General features: G+C 35.0%; 1 protein-coding gene and 1 long non-coding RNA gene across 4 annotated transcripts in view; one reads left to right on the forward strand and one right to left on the reverse strand.

The window, feature by feature from the left end:
• Bmpr2 (bone morphogenetic protein receptor type 2) overlaps positions 1 to 25,647 on the forward strand; it is a 211,875-nt gene that overhangs the window by 169,190 nt on the left and 17,038 nt on the right. For all 3 annotated transcript variants that reach the window (XM_074071437.1, XM_020159702.2, XM_074071439.1), the window contains exons 4-10: positions 600 to 710; positions 1,497 to 1,588; positions 3,146 to 3,376; positions 4,173 to 4,287; positions 7,352 to 7,512; positions 8,531 to 8,678; positions 13,499 to 13,635. In XM_074071437.1, the coding sequence (XP_073927538.1) occupies positions 600 to 710; positions 1,497 to 1,588; positions 3,146 to 3,376; positions 4,173 to 4,287; positions 7,352 to 7,512; positions 8,531 to 8,678; positions 13,499 to 13,635 (995 nt within the window). The remainder of the gene's footprint in view (positions 1 to 599; positions 711 to 1,496; positions 1,589 to 3,145; positions 3,377 to 4,172; positions 4,288 to 7,351; positions 7,513 to 8,530; positions 8,679 to 13,498; positions 13,636 to 25,647) is intronic.
• LOC141422620 (uncharacterized) overlaps positions 1 to 25,647 on the reverse strand; it is a 69,754-nt gene that overhangs the window by 431 nt on the left and 43,676 nt on the right. The window lies entirely within an intron of this gene.

Genomic DNA, 25,647 nt, shown 5'->3' on the forward strand with positions numbered 1-25,647 from the left:
AGAAAATTTCCTAAGGCCATGTTAAAAACTGGCTTCAAATTCAATTCAGATTTAACTGCCTACAAAGGTATGTTCTTTTCACAAATATTAATGATATCAATATTGGTGAGTCTGACTACCATTGATTACATAGGTAATACATACTTTGTACTGTACTTAGATTCTTATCTAAGCTTCATAACTGATTTGTGAGGTACAGAGTACTCTTTTTACAAATGAGGAAGTTGAGACACAGAAAAGTCAAGTAATATACTGAATCCCACTGGTTTAGAGCCAGAATTTAAACTAAATGTGATTCTATAAACTTGTGCTTTTAAATATTCTACTATCTTGTCTGTCTGTTTCATGATACAGTTATTTCAGTAATTAGCATACCCAACAGGTGTTTCAGTGTTTAATGTCTATATAAGATCATTTATATGATTAAAATATATAATTTGCAATACACAAATTAATTTTTCTCATTTCCTTTCACATAAAAGCATTACTGATTTTGTTATATATTGGTACAGTCTTTCTGAAGGGCACTCTGTCAGTATTTAACAAAATGCTTTTAAAAGAAAAAGGATGACAGCATTTTAAAATTTGTTTTCTTTTAGGTCCACCTCATTCATTTAACCGAGATGAGACAATAATCATTGCTTTGGCATCAGTCTCTGTGTTAGCTGTTTTGATAGTTGCCTTATGCTTTGGATACAGAATGTTAACAGGTAAAAAAATAACACTTTTTGTCCCATCATTTATTAAACATACCATTTAATCAGAATTGATTTTCTCCTTGTTAAAATCTCCATGCAAAATGCTAAAAAGAAACAAACAATAAGACACCTCTGTGCTACAGTAGGTCTTATCCTTATCTTTCACAAATTTTTTCCCCAGTTTTTGCGAAAAGCTTCAAAGTTACACAGAATACCTGACTCCCAGATCCAGCAGTTAGCATATATGAGCACTGTTGTTTCATTTGAATCCCCACTCACTACCCCCTTTCATGCCACTAAATTATTTTGAATCAAATCAGATAATTCAGATCTACAAATAGTTTAGTACTATCACTGTAATATAAGGACTTAAAAAATATGTAAACTTTGTAAATGCTACAAGGTGTCCCTACCCAGCACAACAATAAAATAAAAAAATTTTTAAATGTAACCGTAATTCTGTTTTCACATCTGAAAAAAAATAATAGTGCTCATCAAATGTCTAGTCAATTCTAATAAATTTTAGGTTGTTTAGGAAATCAGCATTGATTCATTCATTTAAGTAACTCTAATAAAATTTTCTTGAAAATTTTTACAAAATTTTTAGGGTTTCAAACTTTGAAACTAAGTCATGCTAGAAGCATCTCAGAGTTCTGTTTTCATGCTGTTCTTATTCATCTTCATTCACCTGATTCCTAGTTACCCCCTCTGCTTGGACTACAACATTTTAAAATGTGACAAAGATTTTCATTTTAAGAAAACCACACATCACTAATTTAAATTTTCTTGTTCCTGTAGGAGACCGTAAACAAGGTCTTCACAGTATGAACATGATGGAGGCAGCAGCATCAGAGCCCTCTCTTGACCTAGATAATCTGAAATTGTTGGAGGTAAGGTTGTTCTTAGATATGGACTGTAATAATTATTGCCAAATTTACTAATTATTAACTAAGTTTGATTTGGTAATAATCGCAGAAGCTATTTTAAAAGTCTTACTGTGGTAAATATTTTTATGATTGTGAGTAGGAATTCATAACTATTATCGCAAAACTAGAAGCAACTAAATAATAGATATGAGATAATTTGTCTTTATAAAACATTTAAGAATGTTCTATTTTGGGAGAAAATACAATAAAGTTAAAAAGCTAAATCTGTAAATATTCAATATATAAGAATTGATAAACAGCTGGTAAAAACCAATATGAAAGAAACAGTTAATAAAAATGGACAAAAGAAATGAGTTGCCAATTCATAAAAGAAGCATGCTTGCCTAGTAAGTGTACAATAAGATGTCCAATTTATTAAATTGGAAGAAATACCAATTAAAATATGGAATTTTATCTAGGATTTGGTTTAGTTATACCCTGATATGGTCTTTTTAAAGGACAGTCTGTATGTTAAATTTTAACCTAGAAACAACAATATCCAACAACATCTGTCTCAATGAAAAAAATCCCCAGAAGCCAAAAATTAAGAGAATGGCTTGTTCTTTGCTGGTTCTTTGTATAATGGAGTGATTAATGTATCCCAAATATTGTAGAGACCCTGGACTCTGTTATGTTCTCCTAATATATTAGAAGAACATACTAGAACATATTAGCACATATTAGAAGAACAGCACATATTTTCAGCAATTAACTTGGTCAGACACATTCTGTAAACTTGTCTCTTGGGCAGAAACTCAAATGCTAGCTTATTTATTTTATCTTTAGCTAGAGTTTGTTCCATGCATTCATTGGGTTTTCCTCCTCTCTGGCTTTCTCCTTTTGAGAATTCTCTTCCCCTGACTTTCCAGCAGCTTCAGTTGCCCCAAATGATGTCCTCTGTTTCTAGGGTCCGAAGGACTATGGATTTCCTCTCACCGTTTATATCTGCTGCACAGAGCTACCTTCAAGCTAAAATTATAAAAATAGGTAGCTCACCCCATTGCTATTTCTTTCGTCTAATCCTGATGCATCTTAGAATCTATCTGCTTTTGTTTATTCTCCAATATGCTTAGATTTGGTTTTTGTTTGTAAGTTTTTCCTATAATTTATAGTTGTTATCTGTGAGAGGGTATGAGCTTTCTCAATTACAAGTTGAGTAAGAGCTTCCTCATTTATACCAGATAGACTATAGTAGCTCTTTTTTTGTTTGTTTTCTTATGGTGCTGGGGATTGAACCCAAGGCTTTGTATATGTTGGGCAAACACTCTACCATTGAGCTGTATCCCCAACCTACTAGTTTCTTATTTTTCGCAGTACTGGGATTTAAACTCAGGGCCTCATGATTGCCAGGCAGGCACTCTACCACTTGAGTCACTTTGCCAGCCCTACTAATTTCTTGATAATGGAGTAAACTATAAACTATGGCATGACCATAGACTATGGATTTGTACTTTATTTAGTAAGTATTCAATCTTGATATGAATTTAATATCTTGCTTTTTTTTAAAAAATAAACTTCCAGCTGATTGGACGGGGTCGATATGGAGCAGTATATAAAGGTTCCTTGGATGAGCGTCCAGTTGCTGTAAAAGTGTTTTCTTTTGCAAATCGTCAGAATTTTATAAATGAAAAAAACATTTATAGAGTGCCTTTGATGGAACATGACAACATTGCTCGCTTTATAGTTGGAGATGAGAGAGTCACTGCAGATGGACGCATGGAATATTTGCTTGTGATGGAGTATTATCCCAATGTAAGTTTTTCATTAAAAGAAAAAAACCGCCTCATTTATAACAGCTGTCAATCAGACTTGCAGAAAGACTGCCATAATATAGAGCATTGCTGGCTTGTAAACTGGTTATTAATGGTATGCAATGAGATAAGGATCTTATGCCAGAATTTGAACCAAATACATAACTCACCTGGGTATGGTAGTACACCACTGTAATCCCAACACTGAGGAGGCTGAGGAAGAAGGATTGCAAGTTCAAGGCCACTTTGAACAACATAGTGAAACCCTGTTTCAAAAAACCAAAAACGCTATATTGCTTATTCAGCTTTCTTCTCTTCTTTTTTTTTGTAGCCAGATTTTCTCAGTGAGAGAAGCTGCACTTGACATTCATTCTGATATAAAATCCATACCTCATCAGAGCCTAGTAAAAGTTTGTAGATAAACACTTTGAATAGCAACACAGATACGTGCTAGTATCCAGGATCCTTAGGCAACTGGTTCTAGGACCACTCCTGTCTGTTTTCTGCTTATAAACCATAACAATGTAGTTTGTGTTTGTGCTGGTAAAAGATGCATTTTTACAAGTTAGTTTGATAGATCAAAGATGCATTTACAAGGAAATAGCCATTCATAATCTTTAATATTGGAAGTACTATAATCTTTTTTTTGTGGTAGTGTAAGATTCTGTCATATATCGGTTCATTAGATCTTCATGGAATCCTAGCTTGTGCAAATCCTTTATAAGGCTGCTAACTTACCTCTTCATGTTAAAGTCAATCAATTCTGCTTTTTTTGTACATTTTTTTCCTTTGAATAGGGATCTCTATGCAAGTACTTAAGTCTCCATACAAGTGACTGGGTCAGCTCTTGCCGTCTGGCTCATTCTGTGACTAGAGGACTGGCTTATCTTCACACAGAATTACCACGAGGAGGTAAGATAGTGAATAGAAGATGAATAACACTCATGTAGGTTCACAAAATTCACAAAGAGAATTTGTAATCATGTCTTCAAAGGAAAAATATATATTATTAGAGATTTATTACTAACTAATTGTTTGAAAGACTCAACATGAGAAAATATTTGAAATGTAGCAGGAAGAATAAGAAAAAGAAATTCAAGACTCTAGCGTGGTCATGGAAACCAATGAAGACTTTGATTAAAGCTTTCCTAACACTTTCCCTCCAGAATACACGTGACTATGCTTAGAAAATGTTCTTTCATCTGGGGGTTTAGTTCAGTATTAGAGTGCTTGCCAAGTGTGTGCAAGACCCTAGGTTCAGCTAGTAGCATGGCTCAAGTGTTAGAGCGCTTACCTAGTACGCTCATGGCCCTGAGTTCAAACCCTAGGAACTGACCAAAACAAAACAAAAAACCAAGCACCACGAAAATGGAAAAGAAGAATTCTAAGGAGTTTTCAGACCTCTTGAAATCTATTTATGGAGCTTCAGTTAGGGATATCTCGGATAGGCTGTGTTTTCCTTGTGTTTATTTTATAAAACTACAATGTACAGTTACTTCTTTAGTTTTCACATCACATTGGTCTTTAATATAAAACTCAAATGTATCTTTTTACAAATCAGTGCTTGCCTTAGTCAGAATTAGGTTTGGCCAAATCTCAGGAGAATAGGGAATAACTGTCTTCATTAAGAAAGACTTTTTTCTTTAAGAATCTAAAGAGAGGGGTGTAGCTCGTGGTACAGCACTTGCTTAGCATGTATGAGACACTGAAATTAACCCACAGTACTCACCCACCCTGCCAAAAATAAAACACTAAAAAGATACCATTTAGAATTGGTTTGGCAACACCATTATATTATCGGCCCAAGGCTCCTATGTTTCTTCTCCACCATCCTTTATATGTGGCTTTAATTTTCAGTGTTACCTCATTGTCCCTCATGCTATAGTCTATGCAGCCAAAATAAAGGGGAGGAAAAAGAAATTGTCTCCTTCAACCTCCAGAAAACTCTCTCTTATGTTTATGTTTTGTTTCCCAGATTTAGTCCACACTTACCTGCAAAAGAGACTGAGAATATAGTTGTTGTTTCCTTTTGTATTTTACTGAGCACTTTGCTGCCTCAGACAGTGTAAGTTACTAAGTAGGAAAGGGAGAAGGCATGCCACTGTTTCAGAAATGTGTTATATACCTTGTCATAATACAGTCTTCCTCAGCTTTCACACACATCTTTGTTAGTTGTTCAAAGCATCTCTTTTTTTTTTAATACATTTACTTTCTCACTTTGTTTCAGTATACATTCATATCACAGGCACCCCTAAATTGGCTTGACTGATAATTCTCTCTGTACTTTCTCCAGCTTTTATCCCTTACCACATTTTCTTGTCATCCTGCAGCCCTGACATTGTAATTTCAGTCTAGGTGACCTCTTTAGTAAAAAGAACTTTAATGTATCAGTTTCTCAGATCTTTGTTCCAGTGCATAATAGCATGGATCATCTTTTCTAGCTGATGTTTCATATATAAATAATTTCTCTTACATAATTTATCAGCTCATTTATCTTGACGTCTTGCTTTTCCTGAGTACAGAATTGATGAGTGTTAATGCCTGTGTCAGCAACTTGACACTCTTACTTCTAGTGTGTGAGCACATTAGCCATTGGACTATGTTCCCTTTCTCTTAAATATTATAACTCCTTTTAAAATCTGGCTTAGCACAGAATTTTAAATACCATCAAGGTTTGCATGATTCAGCAAGATTTCAATTCGAACATTGGCTGGAATTTTTTAGTTAACAAGAGCTGTGATTTTCAAATATTAGCTAAGTATATCACTAATTACCTTTTTAAAAACTTCATGTAAGTATTGTAACCATTTGAATTTATGAATTTACCTAATTACTTAAAAAATATCCCCAAGTATACTATACTAATTTTTTTCCTTTTTGGTGGTACTGAATATTGAACTCAGGGGCCTCATGCTTACTTAGGCAAGTGCTCTACCACTTGATCCCATGTCCCATTTAAAGTATCCTTTCAGAGAATTCTATTCTTCCCAGTATCTTCAGATATAACTGTTGCTTAGAGTAGAAATTTGATAGTAAAAAAGATAGTATTGTCAGTTGTCATGGTACACCCATGTAATCCCAGCACTCTGGAGGCTGAAGCAGGAAGATCACAAGTTTGAGGGTAGTCTGGTCAATAATAGCAAGACCCTCTGTCAGTAATAATAATTATTACTATTAGTTAATTATTAAATTATAAAACATTGTTTAATATTACTGAATAATAAATTGCTATTATTACTTATTCACCTATTTATTGCTTCAGAATAAGGAAAAGATGAACCTGTCTCTTTATAAATAGTTTGATAGATAGATGGATGGATAGATAGATAAACACAAATTACTTAGTAATTTTCTGGTGAGATATATATATCACTCAAACTTAATAATTTGTGTTTATCCTTCCAGGTCCTTCGTGTGTGTGTGTGTGTGTGTGTGTGTGTGTGTGTGTGTGTGTGTGTGTGTGTGGTGTTTATACCAAATAATCTTTCTGTGTTGTCTTCTTTCATTACCTAGAAATGAAGTGAAAAGAACAAGTTTGTGTTAGGTTTAGAAGCAGCAGCATGTTTGCTGTTAGTTTCAGCTAAATGTTTATTGCTTGATTAACTATACGTTGATTAACTATACATGTTACAGGAGTTAGGTTATAAAATATGTTAGAAAATAGTGATTTGGGTTTCTTGTGTCTTTAGCTTTTTTGGGTTTTTTTTTTTTTTTTTTTTTTTTGAGATAGGATCTTGCTTGGTGGACCAGACTGGCCTTGAACTCACAATCATCCTGCCTCTGTCTTCTGAATGCTGAGATTACAGATGTGCATCACCACACTCAGCTTTCATGTGTCCTTTTTTATTATTGGAAAATTAATGGGCAGAAAAATAGTATTATCTTCTATGTTATGTATTTCCTATTACCTGCATGTTCATTTCATCCCCAGTAATTCTAATTAAGCGTTAATAAATATTTGAAATTATCCAAACAGATCATTATAAACCTGCAATTTCACATCGAGATTTAAACAGCAGAAATGTCCTGGTAAAAAATGATGGAACTTGTGTTATAAGTGACTTTGGGTTGTCTATGAGGTTGACTGGAAATAGACTGGTGCGCCCAGGGGAAGAGGATAATGCAGCTATAAGTGAGGTAAGTGAATATAGAAAGCATCACACTAACACACTTTGAAATTATAATGCTCAGGACGATCACCCTTACATACTGCCAATTATGGAATATTAAGAATTGCAAAACTATGAAAGACCAAATGCATTATAAAGTTCATCAGTTCATTTTGAAAATCACTGTCATTACAGCTCATTTTCACAAATATTATGAAGAAGTATGTAGGAATTGACTTTTTTGTTTGCTTGCTTTTGTTTTTCTTTTTTGAGATAAGGTCTCCCTATATCACTCAGGTTAGCCTTAAACTTGCCATTTTTCTGCCTCAGCCTCCTGAGTGCTGAAATTACAGGTATATACCACCATGCCTGGCCAGGAATTGATTTACGAAGCAATAGTAAAATTACCAAGTTTGAGGTAGGACAGTTGACCATCTGATAATCATCATTACAATATTAAACATACCCTTTCTGACTTCTCTACTTTCACAGACATACATACATGTATTCATGAATTTAAAAAATACTAAATTATATATATTCTGCAGTTTTCTCACTGTCTTCAGCTTTTTGAGTTGACAGATGCATCTAATTTACTTTTTGATTGATGAATAGTATTTATTAAAATTGTTTACCACAGTTTTCTTATTCAGGAAGAGGGTTTTTTTGTTTTGTCTTTGTTTTATTTTTTGTGGTACTGGGGGTTGAACTCAGGGCCTACACCTTGAGCCACTCCACCAGCACTTTTTTATAATAGGTTTTTTTTCGAGATAGGGTATCATGAATTATTTCCCCAGGCTGGCTTCCAACCAGGACCCTCCTGATCTCTGCCTCCCGAGTAGCTAGGATTACAGGCGTGAGCCACCGGCACCTGGCTAGGAAGAGTATTTTAGAAAGAAAAACATAACACATACAAAGGTTCAGTGACACACTCATGATCAAATAATATTAGCATGATTAAAATTCACATGTGACTTTTGATCTAATGTCTGCCCTTCAGAATATGCTGTATTCTATTTCTGAAAAATGTCACTCTAATTTATCAGGTTGGCACAATTAGATATATGGCACCAGAAGTGCTAGAAGGAGCTGTGAACCTGAGGGACTGTGAATCAGCTTTGAAACAAGTAGACATGTATGCGCTTGGACTAATCTATTGGGAGATATTTATGAGATGTACAGACCTTTTCCCAGGTGAGAACTGCTGTCAAAAGTTGATACGTATATCAGCTTATATTAAATAACTCAATGTTTATACAAGAATTCTTTTACTTACATATAAACCTTCACTTCATTGCCATCTAGTATTCCGCTAGAAGAAAGATGTAAATCTGGAAACTTTTTGAATTTCATTTCCATCCAAGTATAATTTAACTGCCAGTAATAGCTTATTTAACTGTTTAGTTTGGTCTCTGATTACGTTAACATCCACCATTTCCCTCTGAGCATTTGAGACTGCTACATTTATGTTTTTTTTAATTTATGTTTCTTGAGCTGATCCTATAAAGAATTAGAAGCAATGAATTATTTGTGAACATGTTTTCCTTTTCCTTTTTGCATTCACCCTGTTTTCCTCCTTCCTTCCCTTTTCTTTCCTCCCTCCCTTACTTCCTTCCTGTGCCCCCCTCTCCTTCTCGGCTTCTTCTCCTTCCTTCAGTGAAAGAGTGCTTATTTAATTTAACTGCTTATTTGAGGCTTACTTGAAGTAGTCAAGTGGATTTATAGTTTTCCCCCTTGTTAGAATTACGTCACTGTTATTATTATTATATAAAAAATTTTAACTTCCAATCTGTGCATTGCATTTTCCTAGACGGTATACAAAACAATTGATGTATGTAGTCTCTGTCTTATAGAAATAGCCCCATTTAAAAGCATAGAAAAGGCCTGAAGGTGTGGCTTAAGTGGTAGAGCACCTGCTTTGCAAGTGTGAAGTCCTGAGTTCAAACCCCACTCACACCAAAAAAAACTTTTTTCAGAAAAACTATAGAAAAAGGAATAAGGGGGAGAAATGGCCCAAACAATGTATGCACATATGAATAAATGAATAAAGAAAAAAGAAAAAAAAAGGAACCAGCATTGAACAAATTGATTAAATAGAGCTATTTAATAAAAACAGATTAATGGGAGGTTGAACCATTTTTGCCTTAAAGACATTAAGCACTAGTATATAATCCTAAAATAAAATGAACTAATGATTATTTAGAGAATAGATCAATCAGTTATGATTTAGAAGTACATTTTCTTGTTAATTAGAAGTGCAGAGACTCAGAACTAGTAGAGTGGCTCCTGCGGTAAGAGCGCCTGCATTGCAAATGCAAAGCCCTGAGTTCAAACCCCAGTGCCACCAAAAAAAAAGTAGAAGTATGGAGACTCAAGGCATTTTTCTGAAAACAGCAGTAAACGTCATAGTATCATAGGTATTCTGTTATTAAAGGAATAAGAAGAGAATTACATTGATACCCTATTATCTTGACATGAAAGTGGAGAAAACGAGGCACATCTGAGATAAGGCACAAAGAAAGAATCTGTGGGTCTAGTTAGCTGTTAGCAGAATGGGAGTCAATGGGATCTGAGAAATAATAAGGGGAGCAACCGGGAACTTAGAAAGGAATATTGGTTTACATTGGTAGGATTACTTAATTATGGAGACTTTTGAATGAGATATTAATAGAAAACTGAAGAATTTCTTTTTGCAGGACTTAAAAGAACAAAGACAATATTAAGAAAATTAAGATTAAAATGGATAGGACTAGAGTGTAGCTTAGAGGAAGATTAATTTAGCTAAATTAGATGTGCAAGGCTCTGGATTTGATCCCCAACATGGCGGGTGTTGGGAAGGCACAAGAGAGAGGACTTATATGAGTAGATGCCCTCCCCTAAACAGAAAAAATGGAGAGGAAAATTAGTTGTTAAACACTGAATATTGGGGCATCCTTTCTACCAAATAGGTTAATTAAGAAGATAAATGATCAGAAAAAGTGAGAAAGCTAGTAAAAAAAAAAAAGTATCTTAGAAGTCAGTTTCCTAAAGCCTTAATAACCTATATTTGCCAGGTATGCTGACACATGCAAGGCTGAAGCAGAAGGCTCTTGAGTTTGAGGCCAGTCTGGGCTACATAGCAAGACCCTGCCTCAAAAATAAATAAATAAATAACCAAGTAAGTAAGTAAAGCAAGCAAGGTTTATGACAGTAGAGGTAATTGAAAGGTCAAGAGGAAACAGAACTGAGGAATGATTTTTAAATTAGAATAGAAGGAAGCCATTGGTATTTTAGAGGAGTTTCTGTAGAACCAAAAAGATAGAAACCATATTACATAGAATATAAGGAGAAAAGGTATTAAGAAAACTAAGGCAACATATATAGGGCACTTTTGAAAATTTTCACAATAAATGTAGTAGAAGTTGTAAAGAATAAAAGGATCACATAAATAAATGTACTAATAAATGTAGAGATAGCATATAATAATTATAAAGTTTGAAAGCATGTAATGAAGGCTGCTTTCCTATATAAGATATTAGTAAAGGAAATGAGTTAAGTATTTCTATTATAAAAAGAAGAGTGATATGCTACACAGATTAAATAAAGGAAGGAAGAAAGAAGAGGCAAGAGAAATAAAACAAAGAGAATGTGGAATTTGAGAAGGCAACTGAAAAGTCCCTAACTGGTAGAGACATAATTAACAAATGGCAAATGGGGTGAGAGGCAGGGAAGTATCTGATAGTGTTAGGATTTGATCTCCTCTGGTCAGCTTGAAAGAAAATGAGATTATAACACTTCCCTTGAACAAATCATTGTTTATAAAGTTGTAACCAGGTAATGCTGGTATTTCCCATGGTGACAGTTTGTCATTAACATTCATGTTTGTGTCCCCAGTAGTTAAACTAAGTTAGTTCTAAACAGGTATCTATTGAACTTGATTTAGAATCATGGAGATTTATGGAACTTTGATTTTTTTTTGTGAGACTGGGGTTTAAACTCAGGGCTTCACACTTGCAAAGCAGGCGCTATACCACTTGAGCCACAGTGCCAGTCCTTCTTGCTGTGGTTATTTTGGAGATGGGGGTCTCTCAAACTTTTTGCCTGGGCTGGCCCTGAATCACACTCCTCCTGATCTCAGCCTCCCAAGCAGCTAGGATTACAGGCATGAACTGATAATTCTTTTTTTGTTGTTGGTGGTGGGACTAGGGTTTGAACTCAGGACTTTGCACTTGCAAAGCAGGCACTCTATCACTTGAGACACACCTTCAACCCATTTTGCTCTTGCTATTTTGGAGATGGGGGGGTGTCTCATGAACTATTAGCCCAAGCTGGCCTTAAACTGCTCTCAGCCTCCCCAGAGGCTAGGATTACAGGCATGAGCCACCACTGCAGTGTCATTGCATTCACACAAGATTGTGTATCAATTTCATTTAGCAAGTTTTCTATTTGCAATTCCCATCTAAATTAAAACTAGTAAAATTGTAAGCCAAGTAAATAATTGGTAATCACAACATGGTATCAATTAAGATTCTGTCATATGAGATTTCAAGGAAGAAAATGGTACACTAACTAGAATCATTAAATCCCTTACTTTTGTCTCTCAATTCAGTGTTGATGGTTATTGATTGAAATTAAGTATCTGCTTAAATGTTTAGAGTATGTAAAAATATCACCTGTATTTTTAGGTAGCACAGTGTTTTAATAACTTGGGCTCTGCTGCTTAGATTGTAGAAATTATAGAATTATCTTCATAAATCTTTAAAAATATTTGTGGAGAGCAAGAATTTGTGGATTATGTGAAATATTCAAATAGAAACATAAAACTTAAATGGCATGTTGTGTAATGTATTTTCCATGTGGGTCATTATAACTGTGTATTATCTACATGAAAGTGAAATAAGGAAGACAGCCATTGCCATTTTGCTGTCAGGAAGAGTAAAACACAGAATAGTAAAATGACTTCCAAGGTAGAGATGAAGCCAAGATTAGAACCTAACTGTCCTCACATTCATCCTTGTGTTCTTCCTTCTAATTTATCCTGCTACTTTAATAGGATAGGGAAAGGATAAAGAGGTAGGCAGAGTCTAGTTCTCCTGTGTTCTTTGCCAAGATTTCCACTAGAGCATTAGTTTTCTAAGGGTTGGTCCCAGAGTCTTCTGTATAGGTCAATGTTTATTAATAAATTCAGTTTCTTCAAGATTGCCACTAGATAGGCCACTGTTTTTCTAAGTATTGGTTCCAGGGGTCTTCTTTGTGGCTCAATATGTTTATTAATATCACTTAAATTTTACAGAATTTTGTAAAAGTCAGAAGCCTTTCATCATAAGCAGCTGATTCTGTTTATTGGTGATGAATAGGGTTATTAAACACTGGTAGACTAGTTAATGATGTTTTAAAATTCTTTATCTATACACTACTTGTTAAGAGGAGATTTTTAATGTCACCATAATGACTTTTCTGTCATGGCCATTGTATACAAATTTTTGACATGTAATACAATCACAAGCTGACTGGACTACAATAGAGCCAATGACCTAATGAGATATGGTGACAATTCAATCCATCCACTTATATTTGGTTTCTGTAGATATGTTTGTTATACTAAATCTTGGAATTTCTCTTCATTTTCTTGTATGGGATCAGAGTCCAGACATATTTTTAAGTATAAAGAATACTTTATAAATTTAATAGTAGTAGAAACTATTTTAAAATATCTGTACCAGGGTAAGAGTACAGCTCAGTGATAGAGTATATACTTAGCTTATGCAAGATCCCAGGTTCAGTCCCCAACACCAAAGAATAAATAAATACAAGTCCATCATTGAAACTACCATTTGCTATGCCAACAAATGTTTGATACTATGCTAAGTAAAATATTTATTAATAATATATTAATCCAAAAAATATGATATCTTTAGGATTTCCAGATAAGCTGAAAGGAACACAATTTCTTTGCTTATTTGATATCAGAAATACCTCTGATATTATATTATTTATGATCATTGGAAATTCCATTCTTTTGTACAAATACACAGGTGAATCTGTACCAGAATACCAGATGGCTTTTCAGACAGAAGTTGGAAACCATCCCACTTTTGAGGATATGCAGGTTCTCGTGTCTAGGGAAAAACAGAGACCCAAGTTCCCAGAAGCCTGGAAGGAAAACAGCTTGGTAAGAAAAAACTAAGTTATTAAAAAGAGGACTTCTGACTAGATACGTTTTAATATTAGTTGAAGCAACACCAGACTACTACTCATGTAATAGTCTTTAGAGTTGCCTATACCAAAACACCAATTTACTTTATTTTTATGATGTTATGTTTTGATATTTTGATATTAAAAAAAAGGTCACTCTTCTTGGTTCAGCTTCAGTTTTTTTCAAGTATAAAATACTATTTAGAGATACTAATGTGTCTGATGTTCACCAGATTGAATAACAGCTAGAGTAATTAGCATGTTAATATTTTAAATGATTGAAATTCTGTCTTACTCTCCTGAGAATAATAACAAAAATGTTAATTAGTGAAGGCTTACATATTCAATGGCTAATCAAAATTTAGGTTAGATCTAAAAGAAACCAAGGTACAAGATATAAATTCTGCTTATTAAAAATGTAAGTGTGGTGGTACGCCCTTGTAATCACAGCTACTACAAAGGTAGAAGCAGAAGGATGTGAGTTTTGGGACAACCACGGCAAAGTTAGGGAGACCTTCTCTCAAAAACAACTCTGGGCCTGGGTACCAGTGGCTCAGGACTATAATCCTAGCTACTTGGGAGGCAGAGATCAGGAGGATCACAGTTCAGAGACATCCTGGGCAAATAGTTTGGAAAACCCTATCTTGAAAGTACACAACACAAAAAGGGCTGACAGAATAACTCAGGAGGTAGAGCACCTGCCTAGCAAGCATAAGATCCAGAGTTCAACCCCAGTACTGCAAAAAAAGAAACCCTGGGGCTGAAGGTGTCTAACGTGGTAGTCACCTGCCTTGCAAGCCCAAAGCCCTGAGTTCAAACACCAATATAGCCAAACAAACAAACAAAAATAGCACCTCCAGGAGGTGGAGGTAGGGGAATTGGGTTCAAGACCACCCAAGCAAAGTTAGCTCAAGACCCAATCTGAAAAACAAACTAAAAGCAAAGGGACGGGGGGTGTGGCTCAAGTGGTACAGCTCTTGCCTAGCAAGATGAGGCCCTGAAAAATGTGGTTCATGACAGTGAAGTGTCTTCAAAATCTCCTCAATTGGAACCAATTGTTGTTGTAACACTGAAAATGCCTTACAGACATTTATATACACATGGATGCACACACACACTCTCGTCAGACTGTTTTTACACCACTATGGTCATCTAATTGTCAGCTGTCATTTCTGAAGTTTAATTTTACTCAGATATTTATTTTATTTTATTTTATTTTATTTATTTATTTTTGAATTGTTTTATTATTCATATGTGCATACAATGCTTGGGTCATTTCTCCCCCCTGCCCCCACCCCCTCCCTTACCACCCACTCCACCCCCTCCCTCTCCCCCCACCCCCTCAATACCCAGCAGAAACTATTTTGCCCTTAACTCTAATTTTGTTGAAGAGAGAGTATAAGCAATAATAGGAAGGAACAAGGGTTTTTGCTAGTTGAGATAAGGATAGCTATACAGGGAGTTGACTCACATTAATTTCCTGTGTGTGTGTGTTACCTTCTAGGTTAATTCTTTTTGATCTAATCTTTTCTCTAGTTCCTGGTCCCCTTTTCCTATTGGCCTCAGTTGCTTTTAAGGTATCTGCTTTAGTTTCTCTGCGTTAAGGGTAACAAATGCTAACTAATTTTTTAGGTGTCTTACCTATCCTCACACCTCCCTTGTGTGCTCTCCCTTTTATCATGTGCTCAAAGTCCAATCCCCTTGTTGTGTTTGCCCTTGATCTAATGTCCGCATATGAGGGAGAACATACGATTTTTGGGTTTTTGGGCCAGGCTAACCTCACTCAGAATGATGTTCTCCAATTCCATCCATTTACCAGCGAATGATAACATTTCGCTCTTCTTCATGGCTGCATAAAATTCCATTGTGTATAGATACCACATTTTCTTGATCCATTCATCCGTAGTGGGGCATCTTGGCTGTTTCCATAACTTGGGTGTTGTGAATAGTGCTGCAATAAACATGGGTGTGCAGGTGCCTCTGGAGTAACCTGTGTCACAGTCTTTTGGGTATGTTCCCAAGAGTGGCATTGATGGATCATATGGTAGATCAATGTTTAGCTTTTTAAGTAGCCTCCAAATTTTTTTCCAGAGTGGTTGTACTAGTTTACATTCCCACCAACAGTGTAAAAGGGTCTTTTTTCCCTGCATCCTCGCCAATACCTGTTGTTGTTGTTGTTGCTAATGATGGCTATTCTGACAGGGGTGAGGTGGAATCTCAGTGTGGTTTTAATTTGCATTTCCTTTATTGCTAGAGATGGTGAGCATTTTTTCATGTGTTTTTTGGCCATTCGAATTTCTTCTTTTGAGAAAGTTCTGTTTAGTTCACTTGCCCATTTCTTTATTGGTTCATTAGTTTTGGGAGAATTTAGTTTTTTAAGTTCCCTATATATTCTGGTTATCAGTCCTTTGTCTGATGTATAGTTGACAAATATTTTCTCCCACAATATGGGTGTTCTTTTCAGTTTAGAGACCATTTCTTTTGATGAACAGAAGCTTTTTAGTTTTATGAAGTCCCATTTATCTATGCTATCTCTTAGTTGCTGTGCTGCTGGGGTTCCATTGAGAAAGTTCTTACCTATACCTACTAATTCCAGAGTATTTCCTACTCTTTCCTGTATCAACTTTAGAGTTTGTGGTCTGATATTAAGATCCTTGATCCATTTTGAGTTAATATTGGTATAGGATGATATACATGGATCTAGTTTCAGTTTTTTGCAGACTGCTAACCAGTTTTCCCAGCAGTTTTTGTTGAAGAGGCTGCTATTTCTCCATCGTATATTTTTAGCGCCTTTGTCAAAGATAAGTTGGTTATAGTTGTGTGGCTTCATATCTGGGTCCTCTATTCCGTTCCACTGGTCTTCATGTCTGTTTTTCTGCCAGTACCATGCTGTTTTTATCGTTATTGCTTTGTAATATAGTTTGAAGTCAGGTATCATGATACCTTCAGCATTGTTCTTTTGACTGAGTTGCCTTGGCTATTCGTGGCTTCCTGTGTTTCCATATAAATTTAACGGTAGATTTTTCAATCTCTTTAATGAATGTCATTGGAATTTTGATGGAAATTGCATTAAACATGTAGATTACTTTTGGAAATATAGACATTTTTACTATGTTGATTCTTCCAATCCATGAGCATGGGAGATCTCTCCACTTTCTATAGTCTTCCTCAATCTCTTTCTTCAGAAGTTTATAGTTTTCCTTGTAGAGGTCATTCACATCTTTTGTTAGGTTTACACCTAGGTATTTCATTTTTTTTGAGGCTACTGTAAATGGAATTGTTTTCATATATTCTGTCTCAGTTTGTTCATTATTAGTGTATAGAAATACTAATGATTTTTCTATGTTGATTTTATATCCTGCTACCTTGCTGTAGCTATTGATGATGTCTAGAAGCTTCTGAGTAGAGTTTTTTGGGTCTTTAAGGTATAGGATAATGTCTGCAAATAGGGTATTTTGACAGTTTCTTTACCTATTTGTATTCCTTTTATTCCTTCTTCTTGCCTAATTGCTCTGGCTAGGAATTCCAGTACTATGTTGAATAGGAGTGGAGATAGTGGGCATCCTTGTCTAGTTCCTGATTTTAGAGGGAATGGTTTCAGTTTTTCTCCGTTAAGTATAATGCTGGCTGGCGGTTTGTCATATATAGCTTTTATAATGTTGAGGTACTTTCCTTCTATTCCTAGTTTTCTTAGAGCTTTTATCATGAAATGGTGTTGGATCTTATCAAAGGCTTTTTCTGCATCTATTGAGATGATCAAGTGGTTTTTGTCTTTGCTTCTGTTAATGTGGTTTATTACGTTTATTGATTTTCATATGTTGAACCACCCCTGCATTCCTGGGATGAACCCTACTTGGTCATGGTGAATAATCTTTTTGATGTGTTGTTGAATTCGGTTTGCCATTATTTTGTTGAGGATTTTTGCATCAATGTTCACTAAGGAGATTGGCCTATATCAGATAATTTTTAATATTAACACCTATACATTTATCTCATTTTCTCCATTTGGTCCAGAGTGTATTGCATAATATATCGTAAGTATTGTTCCTTCTATTGATGAGAGTCCTCTGTATTTTCCTTTTAAAAGAATTAAAGTTATAGCTGAACACCAATGGCTTACACCAGTAATCCTACTTGAAAGGCAGAGATTAGGAGGATCACAGGAGCAAAATAGTTCTAGAGACTCTATCTCAAAAATGCCCTACAGAAAAGGGCAGGCAGAGTACTCAAGTGGTAGAGCACCTACCTAGTAAGTATGAGGCCCTGCATTGAAACCCTCATACTGCCAAAAAAAAAAAGTAATTTATACAAGGTAAGCAAAACCAAATTAAATAGAGGATCATTTAAAAAAAAAAAAAAAAACCTACATTCCCCTACACTATTCTCCAAAAGTAATTTCCTTTAACCACCTTCTAGGGGTTTTTTCCCTCTTCTACAGATTGCCATTTTAACTTCAAATACTATTTCTGTAAGTTTTGTCTATAGACTTATCTAAAAAAATTAAATAAAAATTATCAGAGTTTTGCAGAACTGTGTTTATGTAAAGCATTTACTGCACAATGAAGAGTTGAGTGTGAACTCAGAAAGCATAAATACTCCATTGGTTACTATAAGCCCCTGCCATTTGGGGAAGAGTTTCACATATCACCATTCAGTGTATCATCTTTGCTTTCTTGTCATCTTTCATTCTTCTTTCTGGATTCTACTAAGAAGCAACCTTTTTAGAAATCCCATGTCATCATTCTCTTTTATTTGATTAAGTTCCTCCTTAAATAATATGTATCAGTATGTGTGTTAGGTAGCAAACATTACGAATCCTTGCATGTTCAAAACTGTTTCTACCTTGCCCTCACACATGAATCAAAATCATCACAACTTTGAAGCCACTGCTACATTGTCCTCTAGCCTCTAGTCTTGAGAATGAGAACTCTGATAAACCAGTTTCATTCCATTGGTTTTTTTTTTGTCTTATATTTTTGTTTTATCATCTTATTTTTTCTGTGCACGTCTAAGACTTGTACTTTGCCATTGGAATTGTGAGTTTTCATTCCTGTCAGCATGGATCTTTTCACACATTTTCTTTGGCACCAGATAGATTTGCAGTTTGAAAATTAAGAACTTTCCCCAGTCAGTAATTTTTTAGTAGTATTTTAAAAATTACTTCTTCCCCTCTATTCTGTCTCCTGGAATTCCTATTAGGCAAATAATGGGCCACCTGACATTCCAGGTCTCAATTATTGTCCTATGTTTTCCATCTGTTTTTTTGGTGGGGGAGGGTGGGAAATTGTGATTCTCCCAGTCTCAGCCTCCCTATAGTTTGGGATGACAGGCCAACACACCCAACTGTTGGTTTCAAGAACTCTTTTCCTGAGCTGGTCTTGAACTGAGATCCCTCAGATCTCAGCCTTCCAAGTAGGCAGGATTACAGGCATGAGCCACTGATGCCAGGCTACATCTGTTGTTTTGTTCTTGTCATTCAACATTGTTCAATATTTACTCAGCTTTACCTTTCAAATCTTTCTTTTTTTTTTCATGATCATTGTATCAGTTATCTATTTATTAAAATTTTAATTTCCACATCATTTATATTTCTAGAAATTCTTACTGCTTCCTTGTTCCTTAGCAGTCTGTTCTTAAGAAAGTAATAATTTGACTACTTCTGGAGATGTTAATTAGGTTTTCATACTTTATACAGATTAACTTTCTTAACTATAATTAAAGAACAAAAAGTAAAAAATTAATTTAATAATTTAAATCATTTTCCTATATATTTTCACATTACAATTTTAGATTATCTTGGTACGAATAGAATATTTTCATTGATGTCATGTCTCAGAGAGGCTAGACAGACCTGATGTATTTTCCATACAGATTTAGAATGAATATTATCTTCATTGTTCATCTTTGTCAATAGATAACCTTCAAAGCTATCTTCAGTTTCTAATGGCCATTGAGGAGCTTATTGTCAAGTGCATATGGCTAAGATGACCTCCAAACTGTAGTCCTTGCTGTGGGAAGTGGACTGCACTTTAAGAAATCCCTGACCGTAGGAGAGAGGATGATTAAATCACCAGGATTCATCAGAACTGCTAGCTCCACAGTAGAATGGCCCTAAATGAAAAGTCTGTCTGTGAACTTTTTAAAATTTTTTTAGTAAGATGCTATTTCATCTTCCTTAAGTTGTTTTATTTCACCATACCAAGTAAGACCTGTTCTTTCTAGTATCTTTTAGCTGCTCTATGAATATGGGATATATGCATGATATGCATATTTCCCTGTAAACTTTTTGCTTCCAGTTTAGACTAGGTTGCTAAGTAAAGGATTTGTAATACTTGGTTCACTTTCAACAAATCCATTTAAAGCCAATGTGCTATAGTCAATAAAATGACAATCCAGTGCTAGAGTTAGGTTGTAAGTATGTAATTTATAAAAGGAGAGGCTGGGGAGGTGGCGCATGCCTCTAATCTTTGCTCAGGGACTGAAGCAAGGGGATTGTGAGGTCAAGGCCAGCCTAGGCAATTCATCAAGACCCTGTCTCAAAAAGAGGAGAGAGGGAGAAAGGAAGAGCGAGTGAGGGAGGGAGGGAAAGAGAGAGAGAGAATTTTTCATTTCAATGAAAATTGCATTACTATTTTTTAAAAAGATTTAATAACAAAACTCTGTACTTCCAAATGTTAATTAATATGAATCCAAGTTACAGTTTTATCAACTGCCAGAGACCCCAACACATCAGTAGTTAAAAGGGGAAAAATAGTTTTCTGATAAAAATGGAAGTCTCAGGGAAGTACATGAAAATGTTAACCATAGTTATCTCCGAATATTAGATTTGTAAATGACTTCTTTCTGTTTTTCCCCTATATTTTTCAGTGTTTATAGCAAAAATGTGCTGCACTGACAATCACATGCAAACATAGTTTAGAATGGTACGATAAAAGATTATAGGACAAGTGTATTTATTTAAATGGTTTTTCTCATGCATAAAGTGTTCAGATATAATTTGTACAACTATTACCACCGCTCTTCATGCTTTCCATTCTTTTCCAGATTTTCACCCGCCATTTCTTAGTTTTTCTGGAATACTGACTTTTTTTCTTTCTCCTGTTAAAATCACTTGTCTTGTCTTTATTCCTTTGTAGAAAAGACGTTCTACATAACTTCTTTTATTTTTTTTCTTTTAAAAAAATTTTTTGAGCAGTGCTGGGGAAGGCTAGGCAAATACTTTACCACTGAGCTATACACCCCCAGCCCTTGTGTGTGTGTGTGTGTGTGTGTGTTAAAGAGATACAGACAGACAGACAGAGACAGGATCTCACTATGTAGAGTATGTAGCCCAAGCTAGCCTCAAACTCATAATCCTTCTGCCTCAGCCTCCCAAGTACTGGAATTTTAGGCATGTACCACTACATCTGGCTTGCATAATCTTATTTATTCATTTTATCTATTAGTATATGTTCATTTGATTCATTTTTTAACTCTAGTCTTTTCTTTCTCTATTCATTAAATCCAGTTTCCTGAAATGTACTGCATAGTTCAGAAACTGCCAGTTCTTTTCATACATTTTTAGTTTTTCCATTTTCTCTTCCTGACAAAATCTGTAGACTTCTACTATGATCTAGAACTCAGCATTTTCCATACTTTTTTCCTTTATATAACCTGCATTAATTAATACTTAACTAGTATCCCCATCCAGCACAATAATTTTAAAAAAAGGAATAAATAAATATAGTTAGAAGAACATGACTTATAAAAAAAAAAAAAAAGAAAGAAATACTTAACCAGCCCTCCAGGCCTGATGGTTCCTGCCTATAGTCCCAGCTATGGGAGAGGCTAAGACAGGAAGATTCTTTGACCCTAGGAGTTCATGACCAGCCTGGGTAACAGCAAGACACTGTCTCAAAGAAAAAAACAATGAAATAAAAGTTTACATCATGACACAGACTGTACTATAAGGTAATAACCTTACTGTTTACTCTGCAGCCTGGTATTTTCTATTCTAGTTTGGAGTTTTTCACTTTTGACAGATTAGTAAATTTACTTGTTTTAAATGCTGGTCCCAACCCACTAAGTTGATTTCATAACCTACTCAAGAGCCCCAACCTGCATTTTCCTTGGATAGGGAAAGATGTTAAAATTCCTTGTCTTTCTTTCCTATCCTTTTTTTTTCCCGTTTTTCTTTTCTCATTAATGTTAATTATGGTACTTCCTTTAACTCATTTACCTAACTATAAAGGTATCATTAGCTATGTATTTCTGGAGCTAAAATTCTCTATCAAAATACTCATATTATTTTGCCATTCTTATTTCCTTTCCTCAAAAATGTTTAAAGAGGCATAAGTGATTAATTATACATATTAAGGCTTACAATTTAAGATATGTTGGTTTTATTTTGCAGTACTAGGGATTAAACTCTAGACCTCGAGTTTGCTAGGCAAGTACTCTACCACTTGAGCCTTGCCCCCAGTCCTTTTGCTTTTTTAGTTTTTTCAGATAAGGTCTCAAGCTAATTTTGTCTGGGTTTACCTCAAACTCGAGATCCTTTTGCCTCTCCCTCCCAAATAGCTGGGATTATAGGTATGCACTGCCATGCCCAGCTCACAATTTAAGGTTTTTAAAAAACTTTTTGGTAGTACTGGGGTTTCAAATCAGGGCTTCATACTTGGTAGGCAGTGCTCTACCACTTGAGCTACTCTACTAGCCCTTTTTGCTGTTTTTTGGTTTGGTTTGGTTTGTTTTTTTGGAGATAGGGTCTTACTTTTTGCCAAGCTGACTTGGACAATTATCCTTCTGTTTTTACATTTCCCTATAGTTGCTGGAATGACAGGCATGTGCCACTACACCCAGTTTGTTTTTTTTTTCCCCCTGTAGAGATGGAATCTCACAAATTTTTTTGCCCAGGTCGGCCTCTAACTTCAGTCCTCCCAATCTCAGCTAGAAAGCTGGGCAGAGATAGAAGGCTTACGGTTCAAGGACAGCCTGGGCAGAGGTAGTAAGATACTGTCTCAAAAACAAAATAAAAACAAAAGGGCTGGGGGCAAGTTCAGGTGGTGGATTGCTTGCCTAGCATGCACAAGGCCCTGACTTCAATCTCCAGCACCTCAGAACAAAAGTCAGTCATGATTGTGAACATATCAGTTCAGTTACCCTCAAAAGTTTTCTTGTTCTCCATTGTTACCCTTCCCTTTCACCTTTCTCCATCTCTCACTAATTCCCAGCAACATTGATCTTCTTTTTGTCACTAGATTAGCTTATACGTTCTACCAGTTTACATGAATGGTGCTTGACTTCTTTCAGCATAATTATTTTGAGATTCATCCATGATGTTATGTGTATCAGTAATTTATTGCTTTTTATTGATAAGTAGCATTTTCTTGTTTGGATATGCTACAGTTTGTTTATCCATTAAATTGGTGATGGATATTTGTGTTGTTTCCAGTATGGGGCTGTTATAAATAAAGCTGCTGTGGATATTCACGAGTAAGTCTTTTATGAACATATGCTTTCATTCTCTTGGGTAAATACCTGAGTGGCTAAATCATGTGCTAGGTATGAGTTTAACTTTTTAAGAAAATGCCAAATGATTTTTCAAACTGACCACTCCATTTTCCAATTCCACTAACAGTGCGTGAAAGTTCCAGGTCCTCTACATCCTCACCAACATTTGGGGTGGCCAGTCTTTTTAATTTTAGACATTCTAGTTGGTGTGTAGTAGCATTTCGTAGTTGTTTTAATTCATATTGCGCTAATGACTAATAATATTAATCATCTTTTCATATGCTTCTTTGCCATTCTTGCTATTCTTTGGTGGCATGTCTATTCAAAACTGTTACCTAGGGCTAGGGATATAATTCAGTGATAGAACTCTTGACCTTGGGTCCTGCCACAAAGAAAAGGGGGGAAAAAGACCATTGCCTATTTTTAATTGATTAATTATTTTCTTATTACTATGGCATGAAGGTCTTTTTGTATTTTGGATACAAGTCCTTTGTCAAATATATAATTTTCAAATGTTACTTACTAGAATGTGATTTGTCTTGCCATTCTCTCAATGTCTTTGCAATGGTAGAAGTTTTAATTTTGCTGAACTCCAGTTTATCTTTTTTTGTTGTTATTTTGGCAGTACTGAGGTTTGAACTCAGAGCTTTGCCCTATATTACTTTTTACCCTAAATATTTTTCAAATATGGTCTTGCATTTATTTCCAGGCTGACCTGGATCATGATCTCCCACTTATGCTTCCTGAGTAGCTGTGATAAAAGATGCACACCACAACACCCTCCTTTTTATGATTGAGATGGGGTCTCACAAACTGTGATCTCCATCTCTGTAGCCAGAATTACATATTATATAAAACTGTACCTGGCTTTATTTTGTTTTCTTTTATGAGCCATGTTTTTGGTGTCATATTTAAGAAATCTTGTGCCTGGCATGGTGATTCATACCTTTAATCCCAGCACTCAGAAGGCTATGGAAAGAAGATCATGAGTTTGAGGCCAACCTGGTCTATATAGCAAGACCCTGTCTCAAACAAAAAATCTTTACCTACTCCAAGGTCATAAAATTTTTTTTCCTGTGTCCTCTTCTAGAAATTGTATAGGTCTATGACCATTTTGAGTTTTTTAAAAAATATGGATCAATCTTTATTTGCATCTGGATATCCAAATAGTCTAGCATCATTTAAAGACTAATCTTTTTCCACTGATTTGCCTTTGCATCTTTATCAGAATTGGTTGACGTTACATTTGTGGGTCTACTTCTAGAACCTCTGTTCCATTCCTGACTTACAGGTCTATCTTGATGCCAGTACAACAATCTTTATTGCTTCAGCATTATGCAGTGTCTTAAAGTCAGGTAATGTTAGTAATCTATCTTTGGCCTTTTCACAAACTGTTTGCTATTTCTAGGGTCTTTTGCATTTCCATATGTATTGTGGAATCATCTTATGAATTTCTGTAGCAAATCCTGCTTGAATTTTTAGCAAAATTATATTAAATCTATACATCAAATTAAGGGCAATTAACATCTTAATGTTGAGTCATATTAATATAAAATTGTATGATTATTTTGTGCATTTGTTTCTTAAATCATACAAAAAATGAAGAGTCAACAACTCAAAAATACAATTATCATGGCTTTTATAGTTATCCATGTAGTTACTTTTAGCTTCCACTTGTCTATTATACTTTTACTTCATCCTATAGAACTCCTGTTACCATTTCTTATAAGGCAGGTCTATTAGCAATGAATTCATTCATATTTTATATCTTAATTTCTTCATTATTGAAGGATAACTTTACTTGCTATAGAATTCTTGCTTAACAGTTGATTTCTTTCAGCACTTTAAATATATCATACCACTTACCTTCTGGCTTCCATGTTTCCAATGAAAAACTGACCCTTAATCTTATTGAGGATTCTTGTATATTTCAAGTCTCTTCTCTTCTTGTAAAGATTTTCTCTTCATTTTTGGCTTTTGACAGTTTGGTTATAATATGTCTCAGAATGGAGCTCTGGGTTTATCCTGTTTTGAGTTTATTGAATTTCTTGGGTCTGTGGATTCATTTTTATTAAGTTTGGGGAATTTTAGTCATAATGTCTTCAAATATTCTTCCTCTCTCCTCCCCTTCTAGAACTCCCATTAAGTTTATTTGGTATGGTTGATGGTATCTCACAAGGCTGTTCCTTTATTGTCATTCTTTTGGTTTCTGTTCCTCATGCTGGATAGTTTTATTTTCCCTATCTTCAGATTCACTGATTCATTCTTCTTTCTAATCGTATCTACTGTTGAGTCACTCCAGTGAGCTCTGAGGTATCTTTTTTATAATTTCTTTTTATTGCTATTCCCCATTTATTTTTAATTTTTTTTATTTGCATTATCTCCTTTTTAATTCTTTTTTTTAATTTTATTCATATGTGCATACAATGTTTGGGTCATTTCTCCCCCCTTCCCCATTTATTGAGACATTGTTTTCCTGATGTCTTTTACTTCGTCC

The sequence above is a fragment of the Castor canadensis genome, chromosome 4 (assembly GCF_047511655.1).
Source record: "Castor canadensis chromosome 4, mCasCan1.hap1v2, whole genome shotgun sequence".
Taxonomy (NCBI): domain Eukaryota; kingdom Metazoa; phylum Chordata; class Mammalia; order Rodentia; family Castoridae; genus Castor; species Castor canadensis.